General features: G+C 47.2%; 1 protein-coding gene across 1 annotated transcript in view; it reads left to right on the forward strand.

Moving 5' to 3' along the window:
• The window catches only part of uckl1b (uridine-cytidine kinase 1-like 1b), a gene marked incomplete at its 5' end in the record, with an annotated part of 34680 nt that overhangs the window by 5537 nt on the left and 5508 nt on the right, over positions 1-23635 (forward strand). Inside the window, 7 exons of the mRNA XM_084445194.1 lie at positions 10475-10668; positions 12836-12942; positions 18787-18957; positions 19879-19950; positions 20496-20685; positions 20814-20875; positions 21580-21596. Of these exons, the coding sequence (XP_084301320.1) occupies positions 10475-10668; positions 12836-12942; positions 18787-18957; positions 19879-19950; positions 20496-20685; positions 20814-20875; positions 21580-21596 (813 nt within the window). The remainder of the gene's footprint in view (positions 1-10474; positions 10669-12835; positions 12943-18786; positions 18958-19878; positions 19951-20495; positions 20686-20813; positions 20876-21579; positions 21597-23635) is intronic.

Below are 23635 nucleotides of genomic sequence, written 5' to 3' on the forward strand. Positions count from 1 at the left end.
ATTAGGACTCTATTAGGACTCTACCAGGACCCTACCAGGACTCTATTAGGACTCTACCAGGACTCTCTTGCCTGCTGTAGGAATGGCATCTGGCTTTCTACAGTCCTCAAAAGGAGAGGTGTGGATCGCTCGCTTACTCCAGTAGGTGTTCGTCTAACTGTGGGAAAAATACTGAAATGCTCTACTCTGATGGGTTTGGCTGGGGGGGGGGTGTTCCTGGCTGGCTGGAATCAGCCTGATTCTGACTGGTTTAGTTTGAATTAAATCAGTGATCTAATCAGGTTGAGCTGGTCTATTCGTCTCTGGCATCTCAGCAGACTCAGTGCAGACTGTTCCAGACTGAGTCTGTGTTGTTAGTTAGTGATGGGATCTGGGAGGAATCTTACTGGGTCCCAATCTGCTGCTGAATCTGAATGTACGTCTTAAGCACCTATTGTATTTATACTGATATCCCTTTTTATGCTGCTACCCCCCCCCACCCCCACTTCCCCTTATCTAGTGTATTTTTTGTTACTCTGCATCTAGTGTTTCTTTTCTTTCCAACCTTTCTGTAACTTTTCAACTGCTGAAATGCCCAATTTCCCCCCTGGGTGATCAATAAAGTATCTATATTTTGCTATTCTTATTCACTTTCTCACTTTAGCAGTAGATTATGCTCTTAGTCACTTGTTTAGAAGAGGCACTTTTGAGTTCTGGCAAGTAGTAGTACACTGACTGCCTACGTTAAATGCAATTATTGTAAGTCGCTTTGGATACAAGTCTGTGCTAAATGACTGTAATAGAATGTAATGTAATGTTCTCTTCCTCTGAGTACCAGAGACACAGCCTCTGAGAAGGGGAAACACTTCTTATTGGAGCCTTTGAAGTTCAGCTTTTTAGCTTCTCTTACTCTGAAAATGTAATTTAATGTAATTTATTGCTTTATAAATGTTCTTAGCTGGTAGACAAAAATACTCCTGGAGCTTGCTCGATCGCCTTGTTGAGAGGGGTCAGGGAAGAATTTTTACAGCTGACTTATCTGGCCCCCGGGTGATTACTGTTTTTTTGCTTCCCTCTGGAATATGTAGGGGTTGGTCGTATACCCACCTCCCTTGTTCTCTGTAAAGCGCATTGTGTTGCCTCTGGGTATGAAATGCGCTATACAAATAAAGCTTTGATTGATTGATTGATTGATTGATTGAGCTTAGCGCACATTAGAGACTGGACCAATAGACCCATAACACAGCTTATGAAGTGACAAACAATGTGTTGTATTAAGTTTAAAGGTTAAAATCCCACTGATTGTCGCACACCTGAGTGTGTGAAATTAGTTCTCCACATTTAACCCATCCTCTGGGGGAGCGGTGAGCAGCAGTGGTGCCGCGCTCGGGAATCATTTGGTGATGTAGCCCCCCAATTCCAACCCTTGATGCTGAGTGCCAAGCAGGGAGGCAATGGGTCCCATTTTTATAGTCTTTGGTATGACTCGGCCGGGGATCAAACTCACAACCTCCCAGTCTCAGCCCTCAGGGTGTATGTGAGAGCCTGAGCGTGGATGAGCACAAATGGAGAAAAGCCAAACTCATGGAGGACCTTATTAACTTCCTATCTCTTCATTCCACTTCCCCTCCTCCCTATCCGCTGCGAAAGCTGCTTTCTTCCACTCTAAAGCTCGAACCTCTGCTTCCAGTCCTAAAAAAACGTCGAAACTCTCTCTTCACTCCTCCAACCCCCACACCCTCCCCCGACTTCCTTCTCCATGACGATTTAGACAATTTCTTTGACAAGAAGGTTAACAAAATCAGATCCTCTCTCCCCCATCCTCCGGTCAGCGATCCATGCACTGACCTCCCCCGTCCACCCTCCCCCGCTGTACCCTCTCCCTCTCCTCCCTCTCCACTCTCCCTCCCCTCTCAACGTCCCACCCCACCCCACCCTGCTTCCCACTCCCCTCACGAGCTCCTCAGCCTTGCTACGTCTAACCGCCCCGCGCTCCCTAGACCCTACCCCCTCCACTCTCCTTCAGTCTGTTGCACCTGAACTCCTCCCCTTCTTAACCCACCTCATCAACGCATCTCCTGTGTCAGGATGCTTTCCCTCTGCTTTCAAGACTGACAGTCACCCCCCTTGTGAAGAAACTATAACTTGAATTGCGTTCCTTTGCAAGTGAAAACGAGCGCACCTGGAAGTCATTCATATCCGGATATCACTACGCCTGGAGGTCATGCGCCCTCGTGAGCCTCCGCTCTAATGAGGACTGAACCCTAAAAGCACGACGCGCTCTCCTACCACTACCAGGTGACAAGGAGAGGGTCCGTGTCAGAACCATGCAGGCTGACTACGGGGGTTCAGCAGAGTTCAGTCCTGGGTCCTCTTCTTTTTTCCCCTCTACAGGACATCTCTGGGTTCTGTCATTCGGCCATTTCACCCAACTGATCTTGTGGTTTACGCCCTCGACACACAAGTGGAGGCACGCATTGCTGCGTGCTTGGCTGACATGTCGGAGTGGATAGAAACACACCGCCCCTATCTCCACCTGGACAAGACTGAGCTGCTGTTCCTCCCGGGGGAAGGATTGCCCGCACTGTGACCCCGACGTCGACCTTCTGACCTCTGGAGCTCGTCCAGGAAGCTGAAGCTCCCCTGGCGTCCAAACGTCCGACATGTTCTCCCTAGGGTTGCAAATTTCAAGGAATTTAATTAATCGATAACTGTTAACCTTAACAAACGATAGTCGATTAATTGATAAGAACGTCCTGCGCTAACCCTAAATCATGATAAATGTAATCATGACACAACTCCCGTTGATAACATTCATTAAAAAAAAAAGTTCCATTAACAAGCAATTAATCAAGTAACCTTAAAGTCACACTGAAATGAAAAAAGCATTCTGTCCCATTTTGGTTCACATAATTGGTCATAGTGTTCACCTATTCAACAATGTATGCCAAAAAAATAACAAAATTCTACTTTTGTTGTATTCTTATATCAAAGTATATCATTTCTTACTTCCTGGAAAACGGTAGGTCACGTGCAATGACAGGTACCTAACAGGTACCTTAGATTTTAGTCCAATAATCTCACAATATCCACCCGTCAATCAACGCTATCCTTCTATCGAATCTGTCTAAAGTTCTTAAAACCCGTCCACTTGTCATGTTCCAATCAAATTCCTCTAAACATATGTCCCACCCTCATAGCTTGTTTGCGTCGGAAATTGAAATACGTCAAACTACGGAAGTTAGATTATCTCAAACGTCTGTTTCAGTGCGACTTTAAAGTAATCTTACTCGAGTAAATTCTTATCAGCAATTAATCGATAGTCGATTAACTGTTAACATCCCTAGTTGTCCCACACAACTTCCCTGTCCCCCCCTCTACACCGGCTCCCTTTTGCAGCTCGTGTCCAGTTTAAAGGACAATGCTCGTTTTTGACAACCTGGACATTATTTACGACATATTATAAGACGTTTGACTCACCGAGATCACTTTGGTGTAGTTCGGAGGCATGTAGAAGAAATTTAAAATCCAGCGCGAGCCAGTATATCCATGTAATGGCGGTGGTCGGGGCACTTAGAATGCAGTTTCTAAAAATCTATTTTCTGCCGCGAAACGGTTGTTTTCATCAATCTGTCTTAATGAATCGCTAGTTGTGCTTACATAGAGCATAGGCCTGTTGTGGTTTTTCACATGCCTCTGTAATATGATCTTTAGAAACGTCATTAGTCACTTGCTCCAGCACGCATGCGCACAGCGTGCTGGAGCAACGATTGCGCGCTGTGCGCATTGTCCTTTAAGTCTTTGGTGCTAACCTTACCCTACAGGGCAATGAAAAGAACAGCTCCTTCTAACCCTACACCTTGCCCGACCACCCCTCCAGACCACGGTCTAACCCTACACCCCGCCCGACCACCCCTCCAGACCACGGTCTAACCCTACACCCCGCCCGACCACCCCTCCAGACCACGGTCTAACCCTACACCCCGCCCGACCACCCCTCCAGACCACGGTCAAACCCTACACCCCCGCCCGCCCACCCCTCCAGACCAGGGTCAAACCCATGGATGTATTAATAGAACTGGATACAGCCACTCCATTCACTGACCGCTATCAACAATGAAGCCCTATTGAACCGCGCCATCTTGGCAAATTTGTAGTCATTTGACCATTTCCGGTGACTTTTGTACTTGCGCAGTTGTGCTTTTCTGGCCTTCCGGTGACTTTTGTACTTGCGCAGTTGTACTTCTGTCCTACGCGCGTCCACGTCCACGGTCAACGTTGGCACCGCTTCTAGCTATCGAATGGCCGACTGGTGTAAGATGGATAGCCTAACGTTAGAGAGATAAATGTAGTCTATGGTTATGTTAATAAAGCTAACAATGATGTTGTAACATGCATGCAGCACTGCCGATCTGAACGATTGATTCATTATTACCATGGATCGGTATTGGGATTGATCAAGGGCGAATGTGAAATAGCAGCCACGAACTCAGCGGGTTATCCGAGATGCGGTAGCAGCGGCCAAAGCTCCTGCTGGCGGGGAGTGAAGCTCTTCAACTCGCCGGTCACTGGCTCCCTGGAGGAATTCAGCCTGGCTGCAATAACGTTATCGCGAACGGAATGAATACCATCTACTAGCAAACAAAACATGTTCAGTTATATTTAACCTGTTAAAACTAAGATGCCTGGATGAAAAAATAATTTCTCCAATGGATATATTTTACAAAAACAGGTTAATATGCAAGCCGGTTTTCATTGCTAAATCATAGCGGGGAGAGCCGGGAACGTGCGTGGACGCGCGTCGGACAGAAAAGCACAACTGCGCAAGTACAAAAGTCACCGGAAATAGCAAAATGACTACAAATCTAGACAAGATGGCGCGGTTCAATAGGCCTTCACTTTAGATTTCGAATCCTGGGGGCTTGGTCAAACCCTACACCCCCGCCCGACCACCCCTCCAGACCACGGTCAAACCTTACACCCCTGCCCGACCACTTCCTTCTGCTGCTTCGTGGTGATTGGCTGCTCCATCGCTCCGAGCGCCCTGCAGGCACGATCGACCCGGCCACAACTCTTTTCTGTCCTGGCTTCACAGTGGTGGACCGCATTCCCCACTGAGGTCAGGACAGCGGAGGCACTAAAGGGTAAAAACTCACCTCTTCAAGAAGTGCTACCCTGACCCTTCCTCTTAGCACCTATTATATTTGTATTTAGCTGTTCTTGCACTTTTACTTAAGCACTAGGTTAGGCTCTTAGGGCCAAATCCACAAAAGGATTGCGCGGCTTTTGCGTGCAAATGAAAGAAAAAAATAGCATCCAATCCACAAAGCACACACAAAGGGGGGAAAGCATTGCAAACTGCACCAATGAGTAAATAGCTCCACGACTGCGCCAGGCTCATTTGAATGTATGCAAATTAGGTAGGCTACTTCCATGCAAAATTGCCACAAATAAGCCTTGCATCTGATCCACAAACAACATGAGCTAACTGCCACACGCGGTTAGGGAGGTGCAAATACCACTTTTGAAAATCTGGTATTAACTGCAGCAGTCAGCGCGCACTCTCTCCGTGCACTCTCTCCTTCTCTCTCTCCTCAGAAGTTTGAATGATATTTAATTGATATTGGATGATATTAAGGGCGATGAGTAAAAAAAATTAGAACTTATGTCTGTGAGATTTCAATCATAACTCATTTTGATAATTTCCCCCCGGGGATCAATGAAGTAATCTATCTGTATCTATCTAAAGTATCTATCTGTTTTTGTAAAGTAGTTGACTCGGTTGAGGTTTTCAGAGACCAAAAACAGGTTTGGCACTATCAGATATTCTAGAGAAGACAAATGGGTCTCATTTAAGCAATAAACCACAAGAGGCCGTGGGTTACAGTGATTTTAGAACAGCTAGCATTGTTTAAGAGAAACAAAGGCCATTTGTTAAAAATAGATATTCTGGAGGCTCTATAACATGATGGAAGAAATACTGACATCTGCTCACGTGCCCACAGATTGTTGGGACGCGCCGGGAAACCAGTAAGCGAAATGAATGGAGTATTGAACTTCAACTACTTTAGCAATTTAAATAAAGATGCTGTCACTTCCTGAAACTATTCTGTGGTAGAAATAAACAAGTTGAACTTTTCTCCGTTTTAAAAAATAAAATCGTGCACACAAATAAATATGCCGCCACCCGCGTAAATACGCCACCAAGAGCACTCTACGCCTGTAGGCGGCAGTGTAACGAGAAGCACGAAGACACGTTATCATAATAAAGCAGTTGTATTTGCAAATGGAAACACACCAACAGACTTTACAGTAACATTAAAACGAACATCGCTTTAGCATCCATGATTATTAGAGCACGTCAGAGGAGCAAACACACTGTAAACAAAGGTCGCACACCTGAGGCAATGCATTTTCTGTCGCATACATGACAAAAAAACGAAAAAAAAAGAGTTTTCCTAAATCTCCACTTTGGCCGGAGTTTTTAAAACATTCGCTTTCAGTGGGTTAAAACCCACGTGTAAATGACAGGTACAAACGCATATAAATATCACCGTTTTCCCAGATCCCCGGCTACGTGTAAACAAGGCCTGCAGTGCAAGATATGCGAGCAAAGCGATGCAACGTAAGACAGTTTCGTTTGGAAACGCTACATGGCGCCCCGTTGAAAGGGAATGAGGTGTCAACATAGAAGCCTGAAACATCCTTTACTCTCCGTTACACACGCATCATGGTTGTGATGTGTTCTGAAGTGTTGTGAGGTGATATGTTGTGATGTGTTGTGATGTGTTGTGATGTGTTGTGATGTGTTGTGAGGTGATGTGTTGTGATGTGTTGTGATGTGTTGTGATGTGTTGTGATGTGTTCTGAAGTGTTGTGAGGTGATGTGTTGTGATGTGTTCTGAAGTGTTGTGAGGTGTTGTGTTGTGATGTGATGTGTTCTGAAGTGTTGTGATGTGTTGTGATGTGTTCTGAAGTGTTGTGAGGTGTTGTGATGTGATGTGTTCTGAAGTGTTGTGATGTGTTCTGAAGTGTTGTGAGGTGTTGTGTTGTGATGTGTTCTGAAGTGTTGTGATGTGTTGTGATGTGTAGGTAGTTTGCCAGGTGCGTTGGCAAGTCAGAGGACTGCAGATCAAATTCAGAGTGGGCAGTTGAAATCTGAGGTGTTGTGAGGTGTTGTGAGGTGTTGTGAGGTGTTGTGAGGTGTTGTGAGGTGTTGTGAGGTGTTGTGAGGTGTTGTGATGTGTTCTGAAGTGTTGTGAGGTGATGTGTTGTGATGTGTTCTGAAGTGTTGTAAGGTGTGTTGTGATGTGTTCTGAAGTGTTGTGATGTGTTGTAGGGCTGCTCGATTATGGCAAAAATCATAATCACGATTATTTTGATTGATATTGAGATCACGATTATTTAACACGATTATTCATTGAATTTTTTTTTTTTTTAATCAAGTTTTAACATTTTCTTAACATATCAAATTATACATTGACTTTGATAACAATTAATTTATTAAATGTTGACTTGCTTTTCTTTTTAACAATGTTCTTTGGATTAGATACATTTCTCCCATGGGAGACAGTATAGCTCTGCTGTGTAGGGTGCACTTGATTTGTGCAAAATCGTTTTATGGCGATTATTTTGTTTTAATGATCGTTGACAGCCCAGATCTTAATCTAGATTAAAATCCGATTAATCGAGCAGCCCTAATGTGTTGTGATGTGTAGGTAGTGTGCCAGGTGCGTTGGCAAGTCAGAGGACTGCAGATCAAATTCAGAGTGGGCAGTTGAAATCAGATTTTTATTCTGCCAAGTTTCCTCCTACAGTATGAGGAATTTGCCTTGGTGCATGGCAATAAACATCGCAAGACAGGACAGTGCAAAATACTGATGATATTAGCCTACTCGTTGAGTGAATGCTGTATCCGGGGAAGGGCACAGAGTTAGACCAGGCGCATCAGGGATATTATTGGACAGACAACCCTCTCGCTTTGTTAAATAATGAAAACAATTATTATAATAACATTATAAATGATGCAAAAATGATTGTATTGCAATCCTATAATGTTCGCATGAATATGTCCGTACTCCTGTAGCCTACTTAAGACTGCTCTTCCGTGTTCGTAGATTCTGTTCTTAGTTCCCACATGTGAGAACATTGGTGAATGCCAGAATCTTCTTGGAAACTCTTCACTGTAAGTGGAGCTTAAGAAGAAATGCTTAAAGTCCCAGTTAACCAAAATCAGAGATTTGCTTGAAAACACATTCTATGTGTTAGTGATGCATTGCTGATAACATGTAAAAATGGGATGAACCATGTGTAGTACTGAATTGTGAAGTTAGACCAGTTTTGTGTTTTTGACCAGTTTTGATTTCTGGATTTTCTGGGCGGGCTTAAAACGGTACCGGATGACGTAGAGCGGTGTTCTTAGCATATCCCCGCCCTAACACTATATAAAGATAGAACGGATTTGAATCTTCGGTTCTGCTCAATCTTGAGTCTAGAATTAGCTAGTTTTAACCAACAGTCTAGAATTAGCTAGTTTTTCTTAGTTAGCAATGCCTATGCATAAAACTAAACGAAAATGCATCCTTCCTGGATGCCAGCAGGAATGGGATGATAAGGTCTCCTTCTTTCACTCCCGAGTAAAGCTGAAATGAGAAGCAAATGGGTTAGCATTTTTGAAGAGCCATGGTGTTACAGAGTCTGTCACCGCTAGCGCCCGCCTCTGCAGCAAACATTTCACTCCCGAAAGCTTCTGCAATTATAATATGAGGCTTTTGGGTTTCACGGACTCACGACTGGTCCTGGTGAATTCGGCGGAGCCAACCATCTCCCTCCCCGGCCTCCATTCTCCTCCTGTCGCATCAACCTTTGGTGCCGACAGCGCTGCCTTGTGTGCTTATAGCTAATTAACGTTATAACGTTAGCTAGGTAACGTAAGCAATAGGAAAATACACTGCTACGTTAATCTACAAAATGTGTCTTGACATTTATGTGGTAATGTCAGCTATGATTAATTATATGTAATCTTAGGAGGAATTATAGCTAACATTATCTATGTAGATTGTTGCAAATGGGAGTGTGTATATAACCTTAGTCTAGCTAACATAGCTAGCAGCACCGACCAGGCGACCACCCACCAAATAACGTTACGGATGATATATTATGACTATAAGCGTTAACTATACAGAAACTGCCTGCCATATTTGTGGCACCTGATATGCGTATGGGTTCACCGGTAATGGTAACAATATATTTCTCCAGCGGGAGACCGGGAGGCGGGAGCGAGGGGGTGGTTAGGTAGACCAGGTAGACCAGGTAGACCAGGTAGACCAGGTAGACCAGCTGCAGCTGGAGAAAGACGCACCCTCTCCCAGTGAAGCGGTGCTCGGCGGCTACTGGCTGAACGTTCTGTTGAATATGGTGCGGGAAAGTTGAAGCCGAGTGCTCGTTATTCTCACACATAACATTGCCAACGAGAGTGGATGAGTCTGTCCCGATTATCAACTCCGGTAGTGTACGCTTCTTCGCGCTATCAGCGCTGTTCAAGCCAGTGACTAAAAGGTACATTTTAAACAACTTTTTCCATTGATCCCAAGGGACGACAGGATCGCCTGGGAGGGATAGGAATGGGTCCGGAGGTGGCAGGGAGAAAATAGGGACAGACTCATACATTCCTCGTTGCCTGTTTTTGTATTTTGCATCTAAGGGCAGTAACACTGGCGCGTTGGTATAGAGTAGCTACAGTTTTACCTGTGTTGTTTGTCAGGAGGTAGGTTAGGAGGAAGCATCTGTGCGTTTGACTCATTAGACAAGTGTAATTTCAACTCCTCTGTTTTCACAAAGCTGTGCCTTCCTACCACAAAAGAGACGGCGTGCCAGTGTGACAATATGCAGACCAGAGAACGGTACTATTTGACAGGTTCTTCCCTCCACACCCCCTCCCCACGCAATTGGGTGTGGCTTCGGTGCCTTCAGCAGACACGCCCCCACAGTCTCAGACCAGAGAATGCTGCTGATTTTTAACCGATTTTGAAGCCTTATTTTATATACTTAGCGACATTTTTAATCACTCAGATTTGGCTGGGTGGTTAATGACATGTTTTCCTGTGGTGTGTGAAGCTCATAACAAAAATTTGAACTGGGTTAACCTGGACTTTAACTTTCTTAACTTTGTTCATGAATGAGGCCCATTTTTATTGTCACACTAGTGCTGAGTCATGGGTCTGGGAGTGTGGTTGCACAGGTGATGTGAATGAAGTAGTTACTCTCAATAACAACCTCAGGTACAGTAACCACTGACAGTTTTATGCCAATAATATGCATCCTAATCGGGACCACTTTTTAAGTTTCAGAGTAGTCAGTTATATTTGTATACAGCTACAGTTTTTTAGAATACTTTACTAGATTTTGATAGAACCTGATCTCTGTCATAAAATGTGCATGGGTGCAAGACAGGAAGTGACATGGGGGCTATTTTTCTTTGTTTCCTGTTCTGCAGTGGTGGCGGAGAGGGCTCCTTGGACCGGCTCCTCCCGTCTGTCACCACCGGCCTGTCTCCACGGAAACGGACCACTAGCCAGTGCAAATCGGAGCCCCCCCTCCTGAGGACGTCCAAGCGGACCATCTACACAGCTGGACGCCCCCCTTGGTACAACGAGCACGGAGCCCAGTCAAAAGATGCCTTCGTCATCGGTAGGGTTGGAACATTCCGGAATATTCAAAGTTGGAAACTTTCCATGGGAATGGATGGGAATTTATGGGAATCTATGGGTATTAACAGGAATTAACGGGAATTAACAGGAATATACTGTTTTTTTTATTTATTTATACAAATTGTATTTACTTGTCATATACATATATATACATATGAAACATTTTGTTTCATCATAACAGACATGCAGGCAAACATTTCTAATACAAATTTTAAAAGTTATATTTTTGACTTTTGTGAGTAGAACTTTAATGGATTCTACTGCCCTCAGTGTTCAGGATGCTAGGAATTAGCTGTGCATGTGATGGATGAATGCACAGTGCAGAGTTGAAATTCAACTGAATTTGCTTTAAATCAGGTTGTTTTAACCAAGATCATGCTGCAGAATCTAAAATAGCATTTTATGCTTTTTTCCAAACTAGGCTACATTTAAGTTATAGGGGTCTGTGGTGGTGTAACGGTCTAATGCTGTATTCACACCGGACGCAAATTTTTCCGGCCGCTCGGCGAGTTTACATAGTTAGTCAATACAATTCGCACGACCTGGGCGGCGGTTCGGCGCAAATCAGGCGAACCCGGCGGCGCGGTGGCCAGGGTTCGCCGCGCGGCGACATTCGCAAAAGTTACTTTGTTTTTTTTTACTTTCTGTGGCGGATTCGCGCGGTGAACCATTGGATCCCGCGGCGAGAATGGGGCGAACGGGGCGGCGAGAGTTTTCTCACCGCGCCCGGGGTGAACGTAGCATAATGCATCGTGTTCCAGTGCAGCTGCCCACCGGGCATCGGAGGTCTCTCCAGATCTGAGTATGGCCGGATCCCAGAGGGAGCGGCCTATTGAGCCACCACACCCCGAGGGTGGTTAGTTTAATCTCGGCTTGAGGGTTCGTCACAATCTTGTTATCAGAATAACAGAATGATAAGTCCCAGGTACAAAGTCTTCATATGACCTGATACCTTTATCTGTCTGTCCCTGGGAAATCACAGCACTGCACATGATCAGTGCCCTAGTTTTCAACTTGTCGGTGTGTGTGTGTGTGTGTGTGTGTGCGTGGGAGAGAGTGTGTGAGTGTGTGAGTGTGTGAGTGTGTGAGTGTGTGAGTGTGTGAGCGTGTGCGTGTGCGAGTGCGTGCGTGTGTGTGTGTGTGCGCGCGTGGGAGAGAGTGAGTGTGTGCGTGTGCGTGTGTGCGTGGGAGAGAGTGAGTGAGTGTGTGTGTGTGTGTGTGTGTGGGAGAGAGTACATTCTACATTCCTGTGTGTATTTATGAGTTCAGTATCAGAGACAGGGCGGGGTTATTGACGGGCTCTTTCTAGACATTTTCTCTGTGACTCAGCAGGAATGCTGGAGGGGGGGGGGGGGGTGGGGGGGCGTCTTATGTAAGACCTCTGTCAGCAAACTCTAGTCACGGAAAAGGTTTTGGTCTTAAATATACCCACTGTTATTTTGATGCACTCTCTCATGTTGTGTTGTGATGTGTTGTGAGGTCTTGTGTTGTGAGGTGTAGTGTTGTTGTGATGTGTAGTGTTGTGTTGTGAGGTGTAGTGTTGTTGTGATGTGTAGTGTTGTGTTATGAGGTGTAGTGTTGTTGTGATGTGTAGTGTTGTTGTGATGTGTTCTGAGGTGTTGTGAGGTGTTTGTGGTGTGATGTATTGTGATGTGTTGCGTTGTCCCTGTGTGCTGCAGGTCTGTGTGGGGGCAGTGTTGTGATTGGTCGTGTTGTCCCTGTGTGCTGCAGGTCTGTGTGGGGGCAGTGTTGTGATTGGTTGTGTTGTCCCTGTGTGCTGCAGGTCTGTGTGGGGGCAGTGTTGTGATTGGTTGTGTTGTCCCTGTGTGCTGCAGGTCTGTGTGGGGGCAGTGTTGTGATTGGTTGCGTTGTCCCCGTGTCCTGCAGGTCTGTGTGGGGGCAGTGTTGTGATTGGTTGTGTTGTCCCTGTGTGCTGCAGGTCTGTGTGGGGGCAGTGTTGTGATTGGTTGTGTTGTCCCTGTGTGCTGCAGGTCTGTGTGGGGGCAGTGTTGTGATTGGTTGTGTTGTCCCTGTGTGCTGCAGGTCTGTGTGGGGGCAGTGTTGTGATTGGTTGCGTTGTCCCCGTGTCCTGCAGGTCTGTGTGGGGGCAGTGTTGTGATTGGTTGTGTTGTCCCTGTGTGCTGCAGGTCTGTGTGGGGGCAGTGCCTCGGGGAAGACCACTGTGGCCCGGAAGATCATCGAGGCTCTGGACGTCCCATGGGTGGTCCTGCTGTCCATGGACTCCTTCTACAAGGTGTGTGTGTGTGTGCAGCTCCATGTGTGTGTATGCAGCTCCATGTGTGTGTATGTTTGTGTTTTCATCTGTGCATGTGTGTGTTTTCATCTGTGCACGAATGAGTGCACATTGTGATCGTATTTTAACTGATCTAGTCAAAAAGGATTTACCAAGATTCGCTCAAAAGGTTAAGTCTGGTTTATTGTGAAAAACATACGAGCGCAAGGACTTCCTGAACAACGAGTGGTTAGTCAGCGAAGTGAATTCAAAGCTTGTCATGCGCAGTCTTATATTCAAGCAAAACACAGGTACGGCGCTTTGAGGATGTGATTGGCTAACTCATTGCACGTCATATGAAATGGCAGGCGTGGCCGAGAATACAGACATGTGACATGAGAAAAGGCGGTAGTTTCTAAGAGGGACAAAGGGACAAAGGATGGTTATTCTGGAGTAGACAGGTGGCCTTCTGGAAGCCATTTTGTATGTTAGCACAGCTATGTGAATATTTGGGGGAGGTGATGAATTACAAAAGGAGTGAGAGGACAAAGGTTTAAGGTGTTTGGATGTAAATTCCTGAACAACATTATACTGTAAGCACATGTACTGCCATGTGTGCATGTGAGTGTAGTGTGTACAGTGTGTACATGTGTGCATGTGAGTGTAGTGTGTACAGTCCTGATGCTTATTACAGTACATGTGTGTAGGAATGCAAAATATGTGAGAGTCAGCAGTTTAACACTAGAAGCCCTGAGCTATTTTCATAGCTCTAATGCCGAGGTCACACTCCACGACTTTCAAAGTTGTCAGATTGCAGTACTGATACGGATTACATGTCTGTCTGTCTGTCTGTCTGTGACTACGATTTGCCTCTGAGCTGTGTTTTTTGTCTGTTATTTCAAGAAATCTTTCAGAAGAAAATTGGGCTAAAATGGCTAAAATTATAAAATGCAATGGGCATTTCAGAATTTTTATTTGGGTAAACAAAAAAGTTCCAAGTGCGAAACATATTATAACGAAATCACTAACATTTCAATAATTTCCACTTGGGGATGAATAAAGTACCTATGTATTTGTCTATACAGTATATCTGTCTGTCTGTCTGTCCAATACCCCTTTCCCACCCAAATTAGCTTGTATATGCAGGTTTTTAAAAGATTGCGGCTGCCATGTATTTATAATATTGTGCTTTTGTGCGTGGCTGTAAGCATGACTAGCTTCCGTTCTACCAGTCCTGAACAGAAACAGTGTGTGTGTGAGTGTGTGCATTTGTGTACAGTACAGTATGTGTGTGCGTTTGTGCGTGCTTGTGTGTGTGTGTGTGTGTGTGTTTGTGTGTGTGTGTGTGTGTGTGTGTGTGTGTGTGTGTATGTATGTGCACGTGTCTGCAGGTGCAAGCAGTGAATTGTCCCAGAGAGTACAGGATGCAGAGGACAGAGCACCAGAACAGGGTCAGGGAGGTGTACTGTAGTAGATAGAACAGGGTCAGGGAGGTGTACTGTAGTAGATAGAACAGGGTCAGGGAGGTGTTCTGTAGCAGGTAGAACAGGGTCAGGGAGGTGTTCTGTAGCAGGTAGAACAGGGTCAGGGAGGTGTTCTGTAGCAGGTAGAACAGGGTCAGGGAGGTGTACTGTAGTAGATAGAACAGGGTCAGGGAGGTGTTCTGTAGTAGATAGAACAGGGTCAGAGAGGTGTACTGTAACAGGTAGAACAGGGTCAGGGAGGTGTACTGTAGCAGGTAGAACAGGGTCAGGGAGGTGTACTGTAGCAGGTAGAACAGGGTCAGGGAGGTGTTCTGTAGCAGGTAGAACAGGGTCAGGGAGGTGTTCTGTAGCGGGTAGAACAGGGTCAGGGAGGTGTACTGTAGCAGGTAGAACAGGGTCAGGGAGGTGTACTGTAGCAGGTAGAACAGGGTCAGGGAGGTGTTCTGTAGCAGGTAGAACAGGGTCAGGGAGGTGTACTGTAGCAGGTAGAACAGGGTCAGGGAGGTGTTCTGTAGCAGGTAGAACAGGGTCAGGGAGGTGTACTGTAGTAGATAGAACAGGGTCAGGGAGGTGTTCTGTAGCAGGTAGAACAGGGTCAGGGAGGTGTACTCTAGCAGGTAGAACAGGGTCAGGGAGGTGTACTCTAGCAGGTAGAACAGGGTCAGGGAGGTGTACTGTAGCAGGTAGAACAGGGTCAGGGAGGTGTACTCTAGCAGGTAGAACAGGGTCAGGGAGGTGTACTCTAGCAGGTAGAACAGGGTCAGGGAGGTGTACTGTAGCAGGTAGAACAGGGTCAGGGAGGTGTACTGTAGTAGATAGAACAGGGTCAGGGAGGTGTACTGTAGCAGGTAGAACAGGGTCAGGGAGGTGTACTGTAGTAGATAGAACAGGGTCAGGGAGGTGTTCTGTAGCAGGTAGAACAGGGTCAGGGAGGTGTTCTGTAGCAGGTAGAACAGGGTCAGGGAGGTGTTCTGTAGCAGGTAGAACAGGGTCAGGGAGGTGTACTCTAGCAGGTAGAACAGGGTCAGGGAGGTGTACTGTAGCAGGTAGAACAGGGTCAGGGAGGTGTTCTGTAGCAGGTAGAACAGGGTCAGGGAGGTGTTCTGTAGCAGGTAGAACAGGGTCAGGGAGGTGTTCTGTAGCAGGTAGAACAGGGTCAGGGAGGTGTACTGTAGCAGGTAGAACAGGGTCAGGGAGGTGTACTGTAGCAGGTAGAACAGGGTCAGGGAGGTGTTCTGTAGCAGGTAGAACAGGGTCAGGGAGGTGTTCTGTAGCAGGTAGAACAGGGTCAGGGAGGTGTTCTGTAGCAGGTAGAACAGGGTCAGGGAGGTGTTCTGTAGCAGGTAGAACAGGGTCAGGGAGGTGTACTGTAGCAGACAGAGGCAATGTCTGAGTGGGAGTTGAGAACAGCACATAAGTTTAATTAGCAGAAGGGCACAGTTTGCAGTACGGCCAGAATTATGTGAAAGGGATGCTTATTCACTAAGATCAGCCAATGCATGAGCTCACACCTTGTTTATTCACTATTATAAAGGACACCATCTCTGAATGCACCTTTGTATTTGAATCCTCCAACGCTGGGGATTGAACTACCTGCAGGCCTGCATCAAAATCACCTAACACTGCATTAGTCTCCAGGACTGAAATGAAGATGGTTCGTCACTTAAGAGACAAATAAAGGCGCGGGACGATCGATCAGAGATTCAAATGATTTATTAGGCAATCGATTGTTAATCAAGTCTCAATACAGCAAACAGTGTAGGATCAACGTCAGACTGAAGAGTGGGCTTATGGCCCCCATACTTACACTAGGGTAGTCACGTACACTTCTTGGCAACAAACTAGTTTGGGTTAGATACAAGGGATAACTCAGAGTAACAAGCTGGAATACTTCTTACCTTACGTTCTCTGGTTCTCAGCAATATTAGACCCTTCAGTGGCATGTAATCGAAAAGGTAGAAGAATCAAAGGTAATGGCCCGATCATGTCTAGGACGGAGATATTTTATGTGTAACTTATTGTGCAATGCCTTAACAAGGAGACAACTTTCATGCCAACTCTACCACTCGCCATGGTCGTACCTTAGTTGACGACCATAACTCCATTAGTCTGGGGCCTGTCTCGTTCGGTGTAGTTTCGCCAGTCTAGAGCGGAAGCGCGATGACGCATCGCATAATCATCCGGCCTGGACCGGAAGAAGAACAGTTGTTGTAATGTTTTTTACTGTAGGCTGCACATGGTGAAGTTTCGAGTAGATAACATTCGCGATGGCATCACCAGGCATAAACCCGACGAAAATTGTAAAAGAAGATGCGAGGAGAACTACCAGTTAAGGAAAAATAAAGCAAGCGGATGTTGGAGGCGGGCTCTACAGGCTCGAGCCGGATGATGGGGCGGGCTTAAGGCAGTGAATTAAATAGATTCCAGATTTCACAGACTAGATTCTTAATCAGGATATTACATTTAGCCTATAACATTCTATTACAGTCATTTAGCAGACGCTTATCCAAAGCAACTTGGAGTAATTGGATTTAACGTGGGTAGTCAGTGTACTACTAGTCACCAGAATTCATGAGTGAATCCCCTTTCTAAACAACTGACTAAGAGCATAATCTAGTGCTGAATCCAAAGTGCAAGACTGGCAAAATATAAATACAATAGGTGTTTAATGAAACCTAGAGGAATATCTTGAGGTCCAAGAATTGATCTTCTTCATCTGTTTGTCATCTTCATCTGGTGTGTTACGTTCAGCGTCACGCACACTGGAAAAGGGATGAACATGAGCTGGTCGGCCCAGGTGTGATGTTTCCGGTGTGAGTCTGAAACAGCTGGTAGTTGGGTAGGAGAGTGAAGGTAGATCACTGTCCTGTCTGTCTTCTCTTCTCTGTCTGGGCTGCTTCTTGCTGTAAAAATAAACGTGATCGCAATCTAAACTCACCTCACCTTTTCTTCTAATATAACCTTGTTCTGACATCATCAGTGACATACCACACCTCTTATTTCTAATAGAACCTCCTTGTTATGACATCATCAGTGACATACCACACCTCTTATTTCTAATAGAACCTCCTTGTTCTGACATCATCGGTGACATACTGTACCACACCGCTTATTTCTAATAGAACCTCCTTGTTCTGACATCATCAGTGACATACCACACCTCTTATTTCTAATAGAACCTCCTTGTTCTGACATCATCAGTGACATACCACACCTCTTATTTCTAATAGAACCTCCTTGTTCTGACATCATCGGTGACATACCACACCTCTTATGTCTAATAGAACCCCCTTGTTCTGACATCATCGGTGACATACCACACCTCTTATTTCTAATAGAACCTCCTTGTTCTGACATCATCAGTGACATACCACACTTTTCACGTCATACCACACATTTCAGCTCACAGGGCCTAACGTTGGCTCTGAGGGTGCAACGGGATTGGCTGGATTTCTCGCACAATGTTCAGTATAGAGAGTTTGTGATTGGTCCAATTGAGACGGGGGCGGGCTTTGAAAGAGAGTGCCAAATGCCATGGCTGGAGTTTTTAAACACACAGGCACGCACACACACACACACAGGCACACGCACACACGCACACATGCACACGCACACATTCACACACCCCATCTGGCACAGACCTCAGAGAGGGGTCGCAATGTTCTTGTCCTACCTAAATTTAGTTCCGCTAACTTCAACGGTCAGAATAAGTGATGAGCAGGACTCTCTGTGTGTGCGTGTGCGTGCGCGTGTGCGTGTGCGTGCGTACTGTTGTGGAAACTTAGTTGTCGGAATACCAAGCAAATAAACACACCGTCCTCAGGATTGAAGTTGAAGATTTAATTCGTTCGAGCTCGAAAGGTGAATTCAGATACAGAGAAACAAGGCAACCAAGTCACTCAGCAAGAATGAACCAGTTCACACGCTCCCTTAAATACCTGACCATGACGCAGAAGAACTTGATACAAAGATGATTTTATGATATAGTGACAGTCCTGTGACAGTCCCTTAAACAAAGGCTGACCTTGTGACTCCTGATGAGCAGTAGAAGGGAGTGAAATCACAAGACCTCCCCTCTCACCTCCACATCTGTGTTTGTCCCTCCCACATTATCTAGGACAGGCCTAGAGTTTACTTGCACACTATTACACACTATAAAGTAATTATAAATGATATTACAGCACATACAGTATGTGATGCATGTCTTCAGAGTGGGAACGTGTGCCTTCAGGAATAGAAAAATGAAATATAATCCTCGCGCTCAGTCACGCTTGTTTTGAATCTTGATCCTGCAGTCTCTGGAGGGAAGTTTTTTCTGGGGTTTAGAATCCAGATCGCGTATGAAATCCCTCAAATGAGACCCAGTTTTCCTCCGTTCCAGGTCCTGTCAGCCGAAGAGCAGATCCTGGCGTCCAGTAACGATTATAACTTTGACCACCCCGACGCGTTTGACTTCGGCCTGCTGACGCACACTCTGCGCAAACTCAAACAGGGCAAGAGTGTGAAGATCCCTGTGTACGACTTCACCACACACGGGCGGCAGAAGGACTGGGTAAGGACGCTCTCACGCTCATGCACACACACACACACACACACACACACACACACACACACACACACACACAAACCAAAGTGAAAAATCATGTTTAGCCCTGTTTTAAGGTTACTTATGATCATATACAATGGTTCAGATCAAAAAGTTGACAAAACTAGCACTTTTGAGAAAGTTGATAATTGCTCTACCACCGTTTAGGTCATACAATGGATGTGGGTGGGCACCTTGAAAAATCATTCAAAAACATGTTAAACTCTCGATTTCAAAGACAAGAAACTCACCGAGGGGGTAATTGATGTCCGTTGGTGTTCTGACATCAAATTTGCCGCAAAGTATGAATCCTGTAGGGTTTTATTGATCATTTTATGAAATCCATTGACTTGTATTGACGCGACCGTTGTAGATGTGTAGTTCAATCCGCAGAGGGGATTCAGGAAGCGGAACTACTTACGGTAGCTATTGTTATTGTTTATGTTGCTAGGCTACCTAGTTTGCGGACGTTTACACATGTATGTGCTGCGGCTAAATAGTTATATGCTAAATATTTAAAAAAGCCTTTCCAGATTAACTAGAATCTTACTTTATGGCAAATTATATGTCAGAACGCCAACTAACACCTCGTGAGTTTCTTGTCTTTGAAATTGAGAGTTTAACATGTTTTTTGAATGTTTTTTCACGGTGCCCACCCACATCCATTGTGCCAGTGAACATTTGTACCAAAGGGGAAGAAATTCCGTCAATGCGTTCCCGAGATATTGCTTTAACAAATATCGGACAGACGGCTATCGCCTGGCGGAGGCATAAAAACCAACATTGGACCGGGGTCAGTCAAGGACGGATGACCCCAGGACTGACCTGCCGCAGGGTCAGTCCTGTATTGTTCATGTTGACTCAGCTACGTGTCGTCTCACCCTACAGAAAACGGTGTATGGAGCCAGTGTCATCATCTTTGAGGGCATCATGTCCTTCGCAGATAAAGAGCTCTTAAAGGTGAGACATGTCTGTAGGACACCCCCGCTCCCCCCCCCCCCATGTCTGTAGGACACCCCCCCCCCCCCCCCCGCTCCCCCCCCCCCCCCATGTCTGTAGGACCGCCCGCCCCCCAGGTGCAATATTGGATCACACGCTGTGTTTTAGCTTTGATCAAGAGTTCGTCTGTGTGCGTGTGCGTGCGTGCGTGTGTGTGTGTTTGTGTGTGTGTGTGTGTGCCTGCGTGCGTGTACGTTTGTGTGTATGTGTGTGTGTGTGTGTGTGTGCGTGCGTGCGTGCGTGCGTGCGTGCGTGCGTGCGTGTGTTTGTGTGCCTGCGTGCGTGTACGTTTGTGTGTGTGTGTGTGGGTGTGGGTGTGTGTGTGTGTGCGTGCGTGCGTGTGTGTGTTTGTGTGCCTGCGTGCGTGTACGTTTGTGTGTGTGCGTGCATGTGTGTCTGCGTGCGTGCTTGTGTGCGTGCGTGTGCCTGTGTGTGTGTGTGTGCTTGTGTGCGTGCGCCTGTGTGTGTGTGTGACGCTCTCTCTCTCTTTCGTCGGCTCCTCCCAGCTGCTGGACATGAAGATCTTCGTGGACACGGACTCGGACATCCGGTTGGTCCGTCGGCTGCGCCGTGACATCACGGACCGGGGGCGGGACATCGAGGGGGTCATCAAGCAGTACAACAAGTTTGTGAAGCCGGCCTTCGAGCAGTACATCGAGCCCACCATGAGGCTGGCTGACATCGTGGTGCCGCGCGGTGAGTCCGCCGCGCTCACGTGCACACTCTCACGCACTCACGTTCACTCTCTCACGCTCGCACGCACGGCGGGCGCCGCTCGCCACTTCCTCTGAGCCCGCCACTCTCCCTGTGCTCTTCCCTGTCAGGAGGAGGCAACATGGTGGCCATCGACCTGATCGTGCAGCACGTCCACAGCCAGCTGGAAGAGGTGAGCCCGGCCTCATCTCCGGCCTCGTCCCGGCCACCGGGGGCCTAACGTTAGCCGGAACGGGCGGACGACGCGTTCGTTTTCTCCCGCTCGGGTACTTGCGTGCGAGACCAACACAGCATGCGGTCAGACTTGTGATTGGCTGAGCCACACTGAGCCTCGTTGTCCTAGAGTCACCAGCGCACAGGCTGGCACAGTGGGAGCAGCTCCAAGCGCCACCGCCCTCTAGTGGAGGAAACGTGCACTTCCTGTAGGTAGACCCGTGCCTCTATAGTATGAGAGAAGTCTCAGTTCAGGTCGGTTTAATCGCGTACGGGTCGGGTAGCCTGGCTTCGCCAGACCCAATTTGCAAAAAATATATTAATATAATAATATTATATAAACGGTCGGCACGGCTAATGTCCGCCAGGTGGAAATCAGGCTGAATCAAAGCGTGACCACGCTGATGCATGGAGGGAAACAGATGGTGAGCTCACGTGATCAGGATGGCGACGCCAGGCTACGGGGTCGGGTACAACCCTCGAGCGTTCCTCCCGTTGAGAGGACGACATGTCGCGCGACGAACCCTCGCGTTATTTGACGCGCGTCTCCGATAAGCTCCGGCCCCGCGTACTAACGGCCCGCGCGGTGTCACTAAACAAGGCATGTTTACTGTGGTGTTTCCTCTGTGACACGGTCTCCTGCCCCTCCTCCTCCTCACACAGCGCGAGCTCAGCGTCAGGTAGAGTAGCAACCACCTTTTATCAACTCTCCCCTCCCTCTCCCCCTCCCCCTCCCCGCCGGGCACCGCTACCCCTGTCCTGAGATGGAGGGAGGTGGGGGGGGGGCGCCGAACCAGCAACCTCCCTCTCAGCTGCCTGCTGCCGTCGCACGGTCACACCACTAGGGGGCGCCCTCGGTACTGATCCACGCCCTGCCGATAACAACTCTGACATGTTGAATAGTCGGTAGTAAGGAATTCCGAGGGCTCGTGCAGAACATGTACTCACGGTACCAGCGGCGCTGGTAGCTAGTGGTCAACTAGCTGGTCACTGGAGTGTTTCCACTGGCTACACACACAAACGCACACGCACCACCGCTATGCTCCGTTTCACACAGACAATCAGACAGTATCAGACATTTCCAGGGCGGTGTGACATTCTGCGTGTCTCTGTTGTGATATGAGATGCGTATCTCTCCAACGGCCATGTGCAGGCGGCAGCTGATTGGAGGATGCTGGTTTTCCCTCTACCTTTGAGAAATGACGGCTCACACACACACACCTCCTGCATTCTGTGTCTAAAAATACTCCAGCGAGACACTGACCCCTCCTCTCAGCCTCAGAGAGAGGAAGGAGTGAGAGTGAGAGAGAGAGAGAGAGAGGGGAAGAGAGAGAAAGAGAGAGGGAGAGAGAGAACGAGAGAGAGGGGGAAGAGAGAGAGAGAGGGGAAGAGAGAGAGAGACAGGGGAAGAGAGAGGGAGAGAGAGGGGGAGAGAGAGGGGAAGAGAGGGAGAGAGAGAGAGAGAGGGGAAGAGAGAGAGAGAGAGAGGGAGAGGGGAAGAGAGAGAGGGGAAGAGAGAGAGAGGAAGAGAGAGAGGGGAAGAGAGAGAGAGAGAGAGAGGGGAAGAGAGAGAGAGAGGGGGAAGAGAGAGAGAGAGAGAGGGGGGGAAGAGAGATAGAGAGAGAGAGGGGAAGAGATAGGGATAGAGAGAGAGAGAGGGGAAGAGAGAGAGAGAGAGAGAGAGGAAGAGAGAGAGAGAGAGAGAGGGGGGAAGAGAGAGAGAGAGAGACAGTGGAAGCGATTGTTGAATATCACAGCTCAGCCACAAAGAAAGTTTCCAATACCTGCTACAATGCTCAGTTTTTCCATTTGATACGAGTACGTCGGCCACAGCAGAGAGAGAGAGAGAGAGAGAGAGAGAGAGAGGGAGGAAGCAGGTTTTGCGTGTGCCTTTAGACCCAGGATGCAGCAGGTCTCATGAGCTGAAACACCAGCCTCTGTCTACTGTGATCTCCATCACCCAGCGAAGCCGTGACAGCCACAGCTAGCCAAGAGCATCCTCACACACAACACCGCTACCTACGGCCGCCCAACACCCACGGATAACTCTCGCTCCATTATCCACACAATCTCAATATATTTAGTATCAGCGATAGATACGGCACATAGATTATTCGATTTTTTTTTTTAAACGAGAAACCAAATCACGAAATGTCTGAAGTAGACGTGGAAATATACTGTTATGACCCTGGTTATGGAAAGATGGGTCCAAGCACTGCGCTGTTGTGAGGATGACTCTGCAGCTTGAGCTGTCACTCCCTCCTCACTGTGGGTTAATCACTCCATCTTCCTCTCCTTCACCTGGTCTCATACACTTGTTTCCTTCTCTTATCTCTTGTTTCCGTCCTTCTGTGTCTATCCTGTTGTTTGTTTGTTGTTGTTGTGTGTCGTCCAAACCCCACCCCCTTCTCTCCGTAGAGGAAGCTGCGATGGGATATGTGAGCAGACTACTGGATCATTCCGTGTGTTTGAGTTTGGATTCTCTAGACCGCAGGCCTGGGACTAACACAGGCAGCGTGGGGGCACTGGTTTTTTTAAGAGTGTGTGTTTTGGTTCACGTGATGTCACTCAATCCTTTGGACAAACGGCCTCTTTGTCTGTCTGTGACGTGGGGGGGTGGGGGGGGTCCTGTCCTCTGTCTAACCCTGGTCTGCAGACCCAACCCCAGCTCCTCTGTCTGTTTGAATCACCTTGGGATCAATACAACAGACAGAGAAAA

Source organism: Borostomias antarcticus (genome assembly GCF_949987555.1).
Source record: "Borostomias antarcticus genome assembly, chromosome: 11".
Taxonomy (NCBI): Eukaryota; Metazoa; Chordata; class Actinopteri; order Stomiiformes; family Stomiidae; genus Borostomias; species Borostomias antarcticus.